At 34.5% G+C, this 15,435-nt stretch overlaps 1 protein-coding gene across 1 annotated transcript in view; it reads right to left on the bottom strand.

The window, feature by feature from the left end:
- The window catches only part of LOC111641139 (forkhead box protein P2-like), a gene marked incomplete at its 3' end in the record, with an annotated part of 65,423 nt that overhangs the window by 16,535 nt on the left and 33,453 nt on the right, over positions 1–15,435 (bottom strand). Inside the window, exons 3-7 of the mRNA XM_023387260.1 lie at positions 8,273–8,389; positions 2,648–2,833; positions 1,910–2,186; positions 837–1,176; positions 217–406 (exon numbers count right to left, since the gene is read on the bottom strand). Of these exons, the coding sequence (XP_023243028.1) occupies positions 217–406; positions 837–1,176; positions 1,910–2,186; positions 2,648–2,833; positions 8,273–8,380 (1,101 nt within the window). The remainder of the gene's footprint in view (positions 1–216; positions 407–836; positions 1,177–1,909; positions 2,187–2,647; positions 2,834–8,272; positions 8,390–15,435) is intronic.

Raw genomic sequence — 15,435 nt, 5'->3', positions numbered from 1 at the left:
TACAAAAATAACATATTATCAGTCTTGAAATATAAAATATCAAATATTTCAATTCTCTTCAGATAATTTTTCAACATTACTTTAAGATAACATAAATTTTTAACATTAAATACAATATAAAAAAATACTTTCCTCAAATAAAATACTTAGAAAACCAGAGCTAAAGCTATTTTTAACATTCATAATCACTTTTTAATATAGGTATGAATTATTTACTGTTTCTGTTTTGGAAGGAGGAGTTGTACTGGAAGAAGATAAAGGTGGTTTCATATGAAGATGTTGCATCATAGCTTGAAGGCGTTCTCTTTCTTTAGCTAACTGTAATTCTAGCTGTGACACAACCTGCATTTGGACTCTTGCCTGGGCAGTACTTCGATCATCTAACTGATGTTCTGTATTTAAATGCCTGCAGGAAATTTTATCATTATACCTATATGATTTTTTTATTTCATAAATAGATTTAATTTATTATTATAATTGCAAATATACAGTATTAAATTTATATTTATCTCATAAAATAATTTATTAGATTCAAATAATTTAATATCATGTACTTTCTTCTCAATGATGAAAACTTTTTACCCTTCATAAACTTCCCAAAAAAATTTAATTATTATTTAATTTAAAACGAAATTATAATTTATATAATTTCATTTTTAAACACACATTTGCAACACCAACTTTTTACACACAATTTAATTTTGGAAAGGCAATTTCTATCCTTACTTTAAGAAACTTTTTACTGATTCAAACAATACTTTTGTTTTCTAGAATTAAATATTAGAAATTCTAATCTTACTAACTAATTTCAAAGCATAGTATATTTGATTACTTACTTCATAAAGGACTGATAATCATCACAAATATTTTCACATCCTGGCCATTTGCAGACACCGTGACCATAAAGGGGATGGGTTGGCGAACTGGAAGCACTACTACTTTCTTCTTTACTCATTAAAACAGAACTGTGAGATGATGACGAAGACACGGGTGATAGGGAATAATTTTCTTGCTGTCCATTGAGAATATGATGCGATGTGCTGGTGCTACTCTGATTACCCATAACAACAGACGCAGATGAATGCATCAAACCATTCAGTCCTGCTTTAATAGCATTTTCATCTATGCTCCCACCTCCATCCTTCCAAATGGTTTGCAAATCACTGGCTGCTAAACCTGTCATGGTTATAGACAAATCTTAATAATACATATAAGTTAAAGTATTTAAGAAAGATAAGTATAAGAACAATAACTATGCAAATTATATTATTAGATGGAAAAAAATCTGACAGTTTACGAAAGATAAGTTATTTTCCTTTCATTTATTATTGCTAAAATACTTCAAAAAAAAGATCTCAAAATTTGCAGTTTAATAACAGTCATTATTGATTGAATGCAAGGATAACAATAGAAGTAAAGAAAATCTAATTATGTGTGGTACATATAGGAAAACTTTCTTCTAAACGGAAAATTCAATTGTGGGATTACAACAAAATCATCACTGTCAAAGAGTGACATCACAACAGTTACAGTTTCCATCTTGTCATACTTATAGGTCAATATAAAAGTTATCAATTATGTAGGATTTCATATGAAAAAAAAAAATGATAATTTTTCTAAATGACAAAGTAATGAAAACTTTTTAATATACTAGGCAATTTATTGTATTAAGAGCATTAGAAAATTTATATACTACTTAGTAACTGACCCTGAGCATTACAAAAAAACTACAAACTAGTAAATATTACAGATGGATCAGCTGTAATTGTTGTATAAGCTAGACTTATAATTCAATTCATCTTTCATGTTACATTCAATGATAAAAATAATTTTCTCTAAATACTATTATAATAAAAATCTATTGACTTTTTTTAATTTAATAGACATATAGGATATTCAATATACTGACCCTGAGGTAAGACAAAGGGCTGAAGACCTAATAAATATTGACGATGACTCAACTGCAATTGTTGCATTAGTTGATGTTGTTGTAAAGCAAGCTGCTGCAATTGCATCTGAAGTTGCTGCCTGTTATTCTTTGCTTTATCATTGACGGAAACGTTACTTGTATTATTCAACTGTTGAAGGATTTGACTTTGCTGCACCATATTTAATTGAAGCTGTTCTTGAAGATGGGGAATTACTGATTCTAACTGCTTTAATTGTTGATGTTGTTGTTGCTGCTGCTGATAAATAGAAGAGTTTCAGATTACAGAAAGCAAAGAATGTTTAAATTACTGATGGATTTAAAAAAAAAAAACTTTTAAACAGTTAAGAAGAATAAAATCTTTAAAATTTAAAGTTATCATACATTATATAAATGTTTAAATTCAATTAAATTTCTTTTCAGTATCTTATCGTTAAAATTATTTATCTTTTAAATTTAATATATTTATATTATCTTCTAAAACAAATAGAAAATTAACCGAAAAAACAAATAACAAAACAAAACACTTTTGACAAGTCATCAATTCTGTTAACACAAAGACAATATTCTGATGGAATATTCAGAGCCTGAAGCTATACTTTTACTTCCATCATCAGTTTTATGTACAAATGATTGCAGCATTAAACATCAAAAGCTTCTTAAGTATCTTTTGGAACAATCACCTAGAAATTCCAGGAAGTAGAAAAGCGGAAGTAGTACCTGCTGCTGTTGTAAAAATATAGATTGTTGTTGCTGCAAAAGTTGCTGGAGTTGGGCTGGTGAAGGAAGAGGCTGTTGCAGGAGCTGCTGAGCTAGCAGTTGCGAGTTCATCATCAATAACGACGGTACAGTAGCTGCACTGTCGCTGGCTGACCTGGACCTCTTGGTTCCTTGGGTGGGGGAAACCTGCCGAGTTAAAAATTAAGAGTTAAAAAACGAAGGTTAGTTGGATTGGAAAGCGACGCGCGCAACTTACCTGGGACGAGAGAAACCCGCACGTCCTAAGAATTGCACCCACGGTCGCTAACTAACTCCCATTCCGAGTCAATCGCCCGGGACCGAGTTTAGAATCAATGAACATTTTTTTCTATCTCTTTTCTCCCCTTAGCAGTTCACACGGTCGAAAAGCCTGCACCACTCAACGGCACACATCTTTTGTTTACATTGATGCTGAGTAACAAACTCCGCATTCGGATGGGAACGTGGTCGTCATGGCAACTAATGGAGTGGCCAATCAAGTTTGTATTTATTCTTACATAATACACAATCACGGAACCCCCTGTTATGGATTATGCAAGCACAGAGCTAAGCAGGCACCACGTCCCTCAATATTTACTCTCGTCAAAGCAAACCGAAAGTCGAGCCGGGAAACAAACACGCTGCCTCTCAACTTACAGTCTCTAGTTACACCGCAATTCAGTAGTCGTGCAAGACAAACAGTCCTGCTTGATGCTGTCCAGCAACTAAGTCAACTAGATCTGAGTGCACGCTGAAGGCTAAATAAAACTGTTTTAGAAATATTCTCACCTTTTATCCCGTCGCGTACCAGCCTTCTGCTACGGGTAATTGTCCATTAAAGCCGAAATGTTCTACACTAATTTGTATAAATATAGTATTAATGAGGCCGTGGTGCCCCCGACGGGGCTCGTTCCCATCGACTTTAAATGTTTTACCGGAAAGACGACCGGCGAGGGGCGAAGTGCAGATGAGTCAGTCGAGCGGATAAAGGAACGGAACGGGGGAATGGAAAAGACGGAAGACACTTCAGTTCACGCACAGCGACGCAGAAAAGAGTATTCGAAGATTCTGTCAATATACGTTTGCCACATGGCTCAAACCCCATGTCAACAGACTGCTGCACCTTTAGCATGCAAGGCCCGCAGGCCGACGGCTCGGAATTCAACGTAAGCAAACAACTCGTTTTCCGCTCAAATTCCATCTGCTGCTGACGTCAGGGAAGAGTAAAATCCCTCGAGGAAAAGACAGAATCGTAGACCGACACTTAAGATTTATCGTGTGGTTCTCGGCCTAACCCTCCAGCCACTCCTCTCCTTCAGTGCTCCCGTAATTAGCCAGATGCCAAAGTGGACACTGCCGAGGGGGAAATCAGGGCTTCCTTGTTCCGGCACCACTCATTATGTCACTGTGGCCCTTGGGTGTCTGCTAACCGGTTCGCCTACCTCCCACGTGTGCTATCAACCGTTTTGGCCACTCGCTCATTTGTCCCGAGTCGAAGTGGATGACTCCCATCTGACCTCTCCATCTGGATCTGGTCGCTTGGAATTCGTACACTCCACCGACCAAATTCTCCAGCCTTAAAAAGCAGGCGTAAGGTAGGCCTAGACGTCTCGTCCGACCTTTCCGTCACACCTTCCTTGATTAATTTTTGCAACGGAAATAGCAATTCATACATCAATAGAGTCTAACCAATCAAAAAGGCAGAGAGAAGCCTCATTTGGAAATAATGAAATCGAGTAGCAACGCTTCTAAACATTATCGGCAGACATCAGAGTCGGGCCACTTCAACGAATGTCATATTTTCATTACGCTTAATTACCTATTGATTAATTGACCTAGCCGTGCGGATGATTAAAAAGCGTCGCGAATTACACATTCAGGTCGCACGTCACATCCCGCCAACGGGTTGGAATTAAAGAAAGTCGATCGTTTCTTTCCCGCATTATTGTTCAATGAAGTCGAACAATGACGTTCCCGATGACCTCTTAATATTTCCTGTCCAAATTCGTATTTAAAGCGTTTCCTCTAACCTTTCGACCGACGATCAAATTCTTGAGATTTTCCCTCGGTCTTCCTTTTTACAACTGATCAAATGCTTTAAGAATTTAAACGTCAGCAATGGTCTACTTGACACAAACGATCTATCTATTCATCTGCCTTCAATCTATCTATAAACCTCGCATATTTTCGATCGTGCGAACCCATTAACTAGCATAAAGTCTCTCCAAACTTCCGCGCGCTACATTAAAACAAGTAATAAAAAAGACTTTGCATCCAACAAGATTAAACTCTTCTAACCAGTTTATATAAATCTCACCTGCGCTCCTTCACAAACTTCGTCAACTTTAACCTGTCTTCAAGCATTCCTGATTAATTGTAATCAAATCTTTATTAATTCTGATTTTGCCACTTCTAAATAGCATAGTACAACGCAAAGTTTTGCGTTTACTGTAAGAAAGTACCAGGAATCGATAGTAAAAAGTCTTTACTAACTTCTAAACCATTCATTTCTTATACAAAAAAGTTGTTGGAAGCTTCTAATTTATGAATAAACTTGTAACTAATACGGGCCTAACTGTTACAACGAAGTGTTTGATACAACTTGTGTTCGGACAAGTTTTCGAACTCAATTTCAATTCATTAATGCTTACAGGAGCATTTTAATCCTCACTCAAAAGACGCTATGGATGTTCAATCATCGAAAACAAAACATAACATCGAGCGGAACAATTTTTCAAGTAATTTATCTGCAGATAGTCAACGTTATAAACTGACATAGTAATTAATATTATCGAAATACAGAAGTAACAATTGCAATTGTGGATGTATCTCTTTTTTTTCCTTCCTTCCTTCCTCCGAAAACAATCTGGAATTTTAAATGCAAACGAACAATCAAAGACAAGTTGAATCGGAAACGATCTTAGAAAAATGTTCCAATTAGTGCGACGATTAGTCAACATTGCAAAACGAAGCTATTATTTTCTAATTACCGAACTAAACTTTGAATGATTACAGAGATTGGACATCAAAATGGCGTCTTTCTTTTATCGCTCGTTTCCAATCGGCTCCTTGTTAAAACTATTCCTACTAATTGTCGACATCTGAATAAATATCCGATGTTTCGAGAATCACTTTTTTCCCCCCTTTTTTTCCTTCTTTTTCCCTAACAGAAAAGATTTTTTTACAAAATAAAAAAAAATGTATATAAATTTCCTCCAGACCAAGACAAATTTATAACTGATAACCGTGTATCGGCTTTTTGATACGGTTCCAAGCACGAAGTAACTTTACTTTTTTTTCTACAAATATGGCGTCTCTGTACAGATTAACAAAGTAAAATTAAAAAGTTATTTAATGTTATTTTCACAGTTAAATTTGTTTATATTACAACAGCTTATCGAGTGGCCTTGATTGAAGACTTTTAAAACAAGCGTCAATGATATTGATAAGGAATGGGTTGTGCAAAGTTGCATTATCTACGTAATTGCTAGCTAATTGGAAGGCTGAAATGGATGTAAAAATCTATGGGAAATATGCCAAAGAAGATTTAATAGATGGTGAATTGCTTCGAATTTCGTCGGAGGCTATCAATAGCCAAGCTTACTGTCATTCAAATTAGAATGAGAGGGGACATAAAGGTATGATGAGATACTTGACATAACTTACCTTTGCAAGCTGTCAAAATGCTCCAAAACATTCTGACAACAGAATCTTCAAAAGACTTCCTTTGAAAAATCGAAAACCTTAGCTTGGAAAGAAGTATTGGATATGAGTTTATTAATAGAAACAGTTCTTTTTAGTGACCTACAGAAAGTCAACTTCGGTAGAATGATAGTTGGGCTTATTACTGACACAATTTTCTCTATAGAAAAACGAAAATTTCTCTTTATAAAAAGAAGAAGAGAAAGTATACAACGGACAATTTGGATTTAACGAAAAAAAAACCCAGGAAAAAAAATATCGAAATATAATAATATAATTTCAAAAATAAGATAGAAAAAAAATTCGCGCATATATTTATCGCTACTAGAACCAATAAGCGGAGCTGACTCTCGAACATTTCAGCATGATAATATCGAATTCGAGAGTCAAAACACTTGGGTTTTACTCGCAAAATATTCTCCTCCTCAACCGAATATCACGAAATCTCTACCTAAACCCAATCGAAAATCTTGAGGGAATTTCAATTCGACACATCTACTGAGAATTCTACAATGTTTTCGTCTGGAACAAGTATTTTATAAAAGCTTAGGATGGGAAGAAAAAAATATATATAAAATAAAATATATTCCCGTTCAAAAGCTTCAAAAACTTGGTAGAATAATGCCTGGGAGGATAGGCGATGTTCTTTATCCAGCGTAGTTTCCATTAGTAAATAGCTTTGAACTCTTAATATTGACATATGATTCCATAATTTATGAAGTCTTTAAAACTTGATTACAGTTATTCACTAAGTTTCGGATTTGTTTTCATTTGTAATAGCACTCGAATGCTAAAAATAAGCTTTAAAGATTTTTTCTTGGCTTGCTTACTTAAAAAAAGAGGAGGCGAAGAAGAAGAAGAAGAACAAGCTACTCCGCTCCATATATTTCGAACGGACAGAACAATATTCGTCTCTCCGGAGGTTTGAACATCATTAATAAAAATCCTCCAAAATGCTACCATAACAGTGGAAAACCTTACCAAATTTACAGAGAATGCCAATCTTATTTAGCCTTAAATAAATAAACAGCATTTGTGACCACAAAAACACCAGATTATTGATTCCGAGAATTTACGATCGCCGAGCATTCTGTAGAATTTTCGAGGAATTAGTATTAAAATTAGAACAAAAATGTATATTGTATATGCGCGAAAATCGATACTTACGAAGGATAAAAGGTGAGAAAGTTGTTTAGTAAATATTTCCGCTTAATTAAAACGACGTTTTATGCTAATTTTTTTTATCTGTAAAGACGAGAAGAAGATACGATTCGCGCAAGAAAATCGGAGTGACTTCGCTCGAGAAAACTGCTTCTAGCTACTGAACCACGCGATATATTTAAACCAAAATCGGCAGGTGGATTGAATATGACATATTTAATCAGCATACCAATTTTGGTGAAGATCGGTCCGATCGATCACGAGTTATCGAGTGAAACGTCAAGAGTTCTGGCGGGACGTGAGGTAGGAAAAAAAAATAAATAAATTTTTCTGTTATATACAAACAAGAAAAACCTACTTTTGAGTATTCCGAGTAGATGATCTTCTTCTGTCATTTATGGAAACGGGGAAAAAAAAGGGTAGTAAAGAGCGAATTGACAGCTACCGGCCCGAACAGGACAAAGTGCTCCTAGGGGTGCGTCTAAGTTAGTGAACGGAATCATAAACGGGCTCCCGAGTGTGGCCACGTCGCTATGGTAACCGGGGATAAACGGAGTTTGTTCCCAGAAGGGCAAACTAAATAAGTAAATGACAGCATGTCACAAGATTGTCTCCCGCTCTAACTATTGATTACGTAAAGCGGAATTCGAATATCAACTTTTCTGACTGGACCGTTCAGGCGCGGGTAGGTAAGATTAAAAAAAAAACAAAAAACGTGTAAAAAAAGGGGGGAAAAATACTCACATGTTGTTCGGCTTCTTCGCCCGCTGAGTTGCCATTGGGTGTTGTTGGGGTTCTTGGTGTTTGATTGGTAGATAAGTTGATAGCGACTTCACCTTCATGGTCCATCATACCATTTTTCTAAATTGAAAAAAGAAAAAGAAAAAAAAACGATCGCTTTACTAAATGCCAAATTCCGTCTTTCTTGTTTTTAATAAATTAAACTTCTGCTTTACTGATGTAATTGAAACATTGATTATTCTAAATTATGAAAATTTAAATTTTTAAACGGACCAATTGAAATGTGTCTGCAGTTTCGTTTTCCTCTCACCAGATGTCGCGTCTTGCTCTGATTCAAAGTTTACTTTTTATGTTAGATTAGAGGGGGCGAGAACGAAGAAAAAAAAGGGGGGGAAAAAGAAAAAAAAACGATTCGAATCTAGTTCTTGGCGTCGACAATGAAATAAAACAAAAATTAAGTGTTGTTAAGTTCGTCTAAGGTTTGGAAAAGGGAGAGAAACGCTTCGGTAGAGGCAATTAAGTTAAATAATTCCGAAAAAATCACACAGCTGTTGCGGGTTCTTGTTGATTAGATTTTCTGCACCTCCTTTACTCGGTAGGGTTTTATAATCCGGTAAGATTTTTTGGTTGCCCGAGGGACTTTTTGCATTTTCGTCATTATCTCGCCTGTTTATCTGGACCCGGTGGAAATTTGTCACAGGAAAGAAACGACTATAACACGCTACAAAAAAGTACAGCGGTGTTTACACAACGACAAAACGTCTTGTGTTAAATTTCGATGTTTTTACACATTAAGGGAACTGCTTCTTGTTTGTAGAGCCAGTTCTCTTGTTTGGTGTAGAGAAACGCTGGAGCGAAGAAGGGGAAAAAAATTTTCAGAGGTTTTTTTTTTTTCTTCTTTTCTTTCCTGTTCTCGAATCTCCGCTATGCGCAGTCTTCAGACTCAACACAATCCTGTTGGAGTGACTTGGGTAATTATTTAACTGCTTCTGAACGTCCCCGTACAGCGTTCGGTGGCGGGATTTTGGTCAAAGCAGATAATCGATCGTTGCTGACAATTAGGCTTGCATTCCTGCAATTAATAAATGAACTTGGGCTTCATTCAACGAAACAGTCTAGCGAAACCACTACAAACATTCGGGAATTCTTCGAACCCCCATTTTCCCCTGCACCCCTGGTTCTCCCCCTCTCTTTTTTTTTTTCAGAGGTAATTTTCTAAGAAATGGATAATAATAATTTATTTTTATTTATGAAATTCCTTTTTTCTCTTTTTAATTAATATACTAAAGCGGATAAAGATGGATCGATAACTTATGTGGAAATATGCAATATTTTTTTTTTTATCTTTGAATTCTTTATTAATATGTTCGCGTTACTTTTTTTTCATAAGTTTTTGAATTATTTTTTGGGATTGTTATAAACGGAAATTTGTGCTTTATCGCTTATAGTTCGGTTGTAAATTAATTTTCAGAATTAGAGAAGTGTCCATGCTTCTTCGCCGAACTTACCTCCGTGTAATAGGTTTAATCTTCTTTTCTACCGAAAAATCTGTTATTTTAACGTAATAAAACCTCGAAATTCGTATGTAAAATTGAAATTACATTTCGTCTTTTACGTTGTTGTTACAATATTTATCGAAAATTTGATAAAATCATTCGGAAACTATCGTTTAAATCGAATTAACGTCCTCATTTTAAACTGTTTAAAGCGAACTTTTCAGACATTAATTTATAATTATTAATTTTTAAAGCCGTAATTTTAATTATAATTTGAAAGATATCCGACTGATACGTTTGCTAAATATTAAATTATTGAATTTTATTAAGAATCGTACTGGTAATCTAGCTTACTCCATGCAAATTTTTACACTGACGGAGGCCTGAGTCGATAAAGAGCAGAAAATTAGCTGATATAAAACAGGAACCTCAACGTTTTTGCTTGAAAAAAACCAACAAAAGAGCAGCTAAAAACGTACAAACGTGTAAATTAAATAAACCAACAGACAGACGGACCTACAGCGATTTTCGGAGTTCGATAAGTTTGTTATAAGCGTGCTACACTAATTGATAATCGATTATCTTACTTTATCGATAGTTCAAAATAAATCTTATATGATTAAACATCGATAAAGAATTCTTTTTTATATTATTATTATTATTAATAAGCTTACAAATTCTACTTCGACCTCAGAAAGTATTTGATAAGTAAGGCTCCTAACGTCTGGAAGTTCGTCGATTCTTACTTAAATGGAAAAAAAGTATATTCATTAATGCATAGGCAAACAGAGACTAGGATGATTTAATGATATTTACGCAGGAAAGAGAACAAAAATAGCCAACTGGATTGCACTACATCAAGTTGGATAATGATTAAGTCGAATGAATCAATTAAACCATCTTGACACGTGATCGATATCTGCATGTTTACAAAAGAAGATATATGGTTACAATTACAAATTTAATCGAAGTTACACAAAGTTACAAAGAGGACAAGCATCACGAAAGTGTAATTGTTGTTGGGAAACTTCCCAGAATCAGAAGGTTCCAATTCCAAGGACCGTGTCAGCTTGTCACGCACTTAGCCTCCCCTATCTGTCACCTGGTCGGCAGTGACATGCACCTTGACCACTTCACCTGTCAATACGGAGTCATAAATCGAATGATCATCGCTTGTCGAGTACACATTGGTTTTCGATAGAGACCACATTTCGGGGAAGGGCGCTGTGGGTGTGGACAGTTGGTTTTATGTGAGGGAAATAGAGCTCATTAGCTGCTAGGATGTCCTGGAGGGGTACTTAGCAAGGACGCCACGATCAATGACTGGCGAGTGTTCGATCGCCGATCGACTTCGCCACCCGACAAACTGATATTTGCCACTTTAAAACCGTCCCGCTTTTGACTTTTGTTTCGTTTGACCATTAAGCAACGTTAATGAATCTATTCGGTTGTATCCTACCTCATTTGGAGTTTAAATATTCATAAAACGATTTAATTGTCACTGTCTAATTAGCTAATTAAATAGCAATCAGCAAAGTCGACCCTCTTTTTTTATTTTTCTTTTTTCTTTTTAGACGAAAGTCGATCATGTGCATCTCCGTTTCCCGCAAAAATAAAAATCTGTAAGAGCAGATCCGAACCCGAGATAAAACGATTTTCTCCTAATATTATCCACATAATTGAGATAAGTCGTATTACAACGTATCCCCCACGCGCTACAAAGAGTATCGTGTCTTCGCGACTTTGATGATTTAAAAGGTATCGTCACCCGTTATCCCCTCCAGGCCTATACAACTATATCTAAATTTAGCACAAACGTCATCGGCGACTTAATTAAATCGATACATTCCGATCGGATCCTAAGGTCTATATAATTGATCGAACGTGGCTCAAATCTCGATGTAAACTGCAAGACGGATCGAAGCGTTTTCGCGTGTTAATGACGTTAATGCGAGGTTTTCTTTTAAAAGAAAATCATTTTTAAAAAATAATGCCGCATTCTAGGGTAATTTCCCTACCATTTAAACCGTCGGTAAATTAATAAATAATGCTTTTCGGTAATTTGTTCGACAATATCCATCTTCAATTATAACAATGTCTTAGAAACATTTTTCTCTTGGGCACGGTTGGGCGTGTAAGAAAGGCTATTACTGATAAAGCCAAGAGAGAATTAAAGATTCCCGAAAATCAAGATAAGACACATTTTTGCATTCTCAAGGGTGGTTGTATCGATCAAGCGATGCAAACATCGTTATGCACTAAATAAGCTTCTTTTCGAACTATCTTCGATTCTTGAATTCTATTAAAGAGCCAATTTCGGTGTTATTTTCGGACCGATCCCTTTCGGTGTTTATATTGAAATTTTAAAAATCCAATTTCCGCCACCAATCGAAATTCGCTTAATCTGAAAACGTGTCGTCTTTCGCCTTGATAATTAAAGGCGAAAAAAAATAAAGAAAAGAAACTTTAATACTTCACTACTCTCCAATTGTTTTAATCCTATTTTCAAAATTCCGATTGATGCTTCGTGTTTTAAATAAATAACCCAAACTACTAATTGAGTAGATTTAAATAAGGGCTAAAAAAAAACTCAATAATCAAAAAATCTGAGCGGAAAATTTTCCCCAACACCTCTAATTTCGTGCGTAACTTAATCTCTGCTGCTGCTGCTTTTAATCATTCTTGGGACGGTCTCAAACACTTTAAAATACTAATTTGATGGGATTTTAACTTCTTTACGCTCCACGTTTCGGCGATATTATTGAAATTTTAATATGTATTATAAATTTAATTTATATATTTTCTTTCTTTTTTTAAATTTACCAAAAGCTAAACTAATTTACAAATGATTTCCCTGGGTTTATCTAAGAAAATCTGTGAAATAATAAGGCAATTTGGTGAGCACCTTTAATTTTTAGAAGCATTTTTAAGGTCTTATCATCCCCTTTACAGGTAATTGTTTTGGTCTTCGTTATAATGCTGCGTGCGATCTAACAGATTTCTATGTCTTAAAGGTTCGAATCTGTATGCTTTAAACTGCTTTATTGTTTTTAATCTACGCTACTCGTTAATAAAAAACTTAATTGAAGCTATTTTATTGCCTTATTTATTAATAATAAGATATTTGTATGCTTTATGATGTATGTAAAAATCTGTATGCTTTGAATATTTTTTTCTTTATAGATAAAACACTTATTTAAAGACTTAAAAGCTTCTCTTTATGCCCCGAAAGCCTGATTTTTAATACATTGTCATCAATATAAAGAAGTAAATACTTTAAGGTTAACATGCCGACAAACGAACAATCGCATTTAAAATATTCTCTTGCAGAAAAAGAAAATTCTTTTCTATCGTACAACTTATGAACCGTAACCATAATCATTAATTTAAAGCCTGTTTTAACCTTAAAAGCCTTCTCTTTCTGTCACAAAAGTCTAATTTTTACCGCGCATTTTCATCATTTCTGATTAAAATTTGCAAGCCTTAAAAGCCTGATTTTTTTAAAATAAATTGCCATCGATGTAAAGAAATAAATACTTTTAAGATTAACATGCCGACAAACAAACGATCGCATTTAAAATATATTGTGCAACAGAAAAAAAAAAGAAAAATTCTTTTCTATCGTATAACTAAAGAAAGGTGTTTTTATAAGGCTACAGACTCTATACAAGAGCGAATATTTTTTAAGGTTGTAGACTTTATAAAAGGCAGTTTTAAAAGGTTTAAAGGCTCTCTAAAAGAACCAGATATTTTTATATAATTCTACTTTTCGTTATCTTGTGCAGCTTTTTAGATTTTATTTTTTTTTCTTTCCCCCCCCCTCCATCTATCGATACAGAATACAATTCAAGTGCATTTGTTGTTTACTAAATCCTATCCTAAACCACTCTCGGGGCTATATTATCCTAAAGTCATGGTTTATCGAACTTTATCTATCCTACACGGCATTGAGATCTTATAGAACCTGTCGAACTGTATCCTTCTCATATCGCACCTGTCATATCCAACTCCAGTATACGACTGTGCAACGTTTACCTGTTCTTTGGTGCGGGTTATACACGAAACGAGGCACCGATTTTTGAAATACGTCCATCAAAATAATTAATTAATTAATCGACGATGGAAATGAGATTTTTGTCATTCGAAATTTTATAATTAAACAATTTTTGGAGACGAAATTGAAAGTTTGAGAAGTGGAGAGAGAGGATTTTTCTTTCTTTCTTTTTTTTTTCCTTTTTATCTATTAAGCATCCGGCCGAGTAATTGGCTAAACCGTGAGAAAAGGAGAAGTGGAGGACGTGGACGTTTAAGTCCTAAACTAACTGCCAATATTCGAAGGAGTGATCTATAGTGCAGCAAACATTGGCGATAAATACACAGTCGGGACGGAACTCATTCCAGACTCGGTAATGAATCATTTTCCCTTATTATTTGTCCAAGATTTATATTGATCAATACGAAAATAGGACATTTCTTTCGCTCCCCATACTTCTTCTAATGTAGAGGATTCGTTGGTTCATTTATTGCTCTATTAAAGCTACTGGCTAGGCTCTACTTAAGAACTAGTCCTTCTGTAATGAAGTTTTTCTTCGTGGCAAACGATACTTGCATTGCAACAATCGCTTTGGTTATAAGGCAACCGATTCCTCGTCCAAATTTAAATTTGTGCTATTTAAAAAATGCATTTTGAAGTGGGCATTTCTGAAGTACTGACTCTTTACTGGTTATTCTATAATTAGGCCTATGGTTTACTTTTATACTTCGTAAGATTAGCGTTAAAAATTCGGGATGACCGCGAGAGAAATGAGTAAAATTCTGATTAAATAATACCGAATTTAATAGGAAAAGTGTGCGTAAAGGATAGAAAACACATTACTAAGAAAATTAAAAAGAAAAAACAAATTAAATTCAACTTTTCTTAACTAAATAAACGTGATTTAAGTATTTTACAAGCGTGTTTTTGTGGATTTTTTACATAATTTCGACTCCATTAAACAGCCTATTTGCCTTATTAACAGTCTGTTGTTGTTTAAATTCTGATTACCAAAGCTCTGTTTAGCTGTAGGAAGCTTAATTTATAAGACAAATCGTACATCAAGATGCACGATAACAAATATTGAATTCGAGTTTTTTAAATGCATTCCTACCTTAAGTTACCATCCTGTAAATCTTGAAAGAATAAAATTAATTGTATCTTAATTTTCGTGGGACTAATTAACGTCATACGCCTTCAATAACTACTCTGATACATCAATTTAATACTAATACTCTAACAAACAGTTAAATACCAAAACTGAAGATCTCGTTAGTTTAATCATTCAAGATTCTTTATCTGTTCGTCATCATTAAAGAAATTAAAATTTAATTTTAAAAGTATTGATATTTTATCGTGATAATGGTAATTAAACTCGTAAAATAACGCTACTCACTTTACTGGAAAGCGTTTTACTTTCCTTTTTTTCTTTACTTTTTAAGCATGCAACTGAATGAGTTTACATGTTTAATCCGCATTGTAACGTTGTTTAGAAAATAAATCCGCTTCTTTAATAGATTCTTGTAATGAAAACAAGAATTTAATTAAGTAAAGAAAACGTTTAACACGGAAAATGAACTTGAATTCGGCACGGAATAGTAAAAATATCGTTATGAAATGAACCAATTTCTTCTAAT

This window comes from Centruroides sculpturatus, unplaced genomic scaffold, assembly GCF_000671375.1.
Source record: "Centruroides sculpturatus isolate CEXI.00-Female unplaced genomic scaffold, Cexi_2.0 scaffold1590, whole genome shotgun sequence".
NCBI lineage: Eukaryota > Metazoa > Arthropoda > Arachnida > Scorpiones > Buthidae > Centruroides > Centruroides sculpturatus.
The sequence above is the reverse complement of the archived record's forward strand: the minus strand, read 5'-3'. Positions and strand labels throughout refer to the sequence as shown.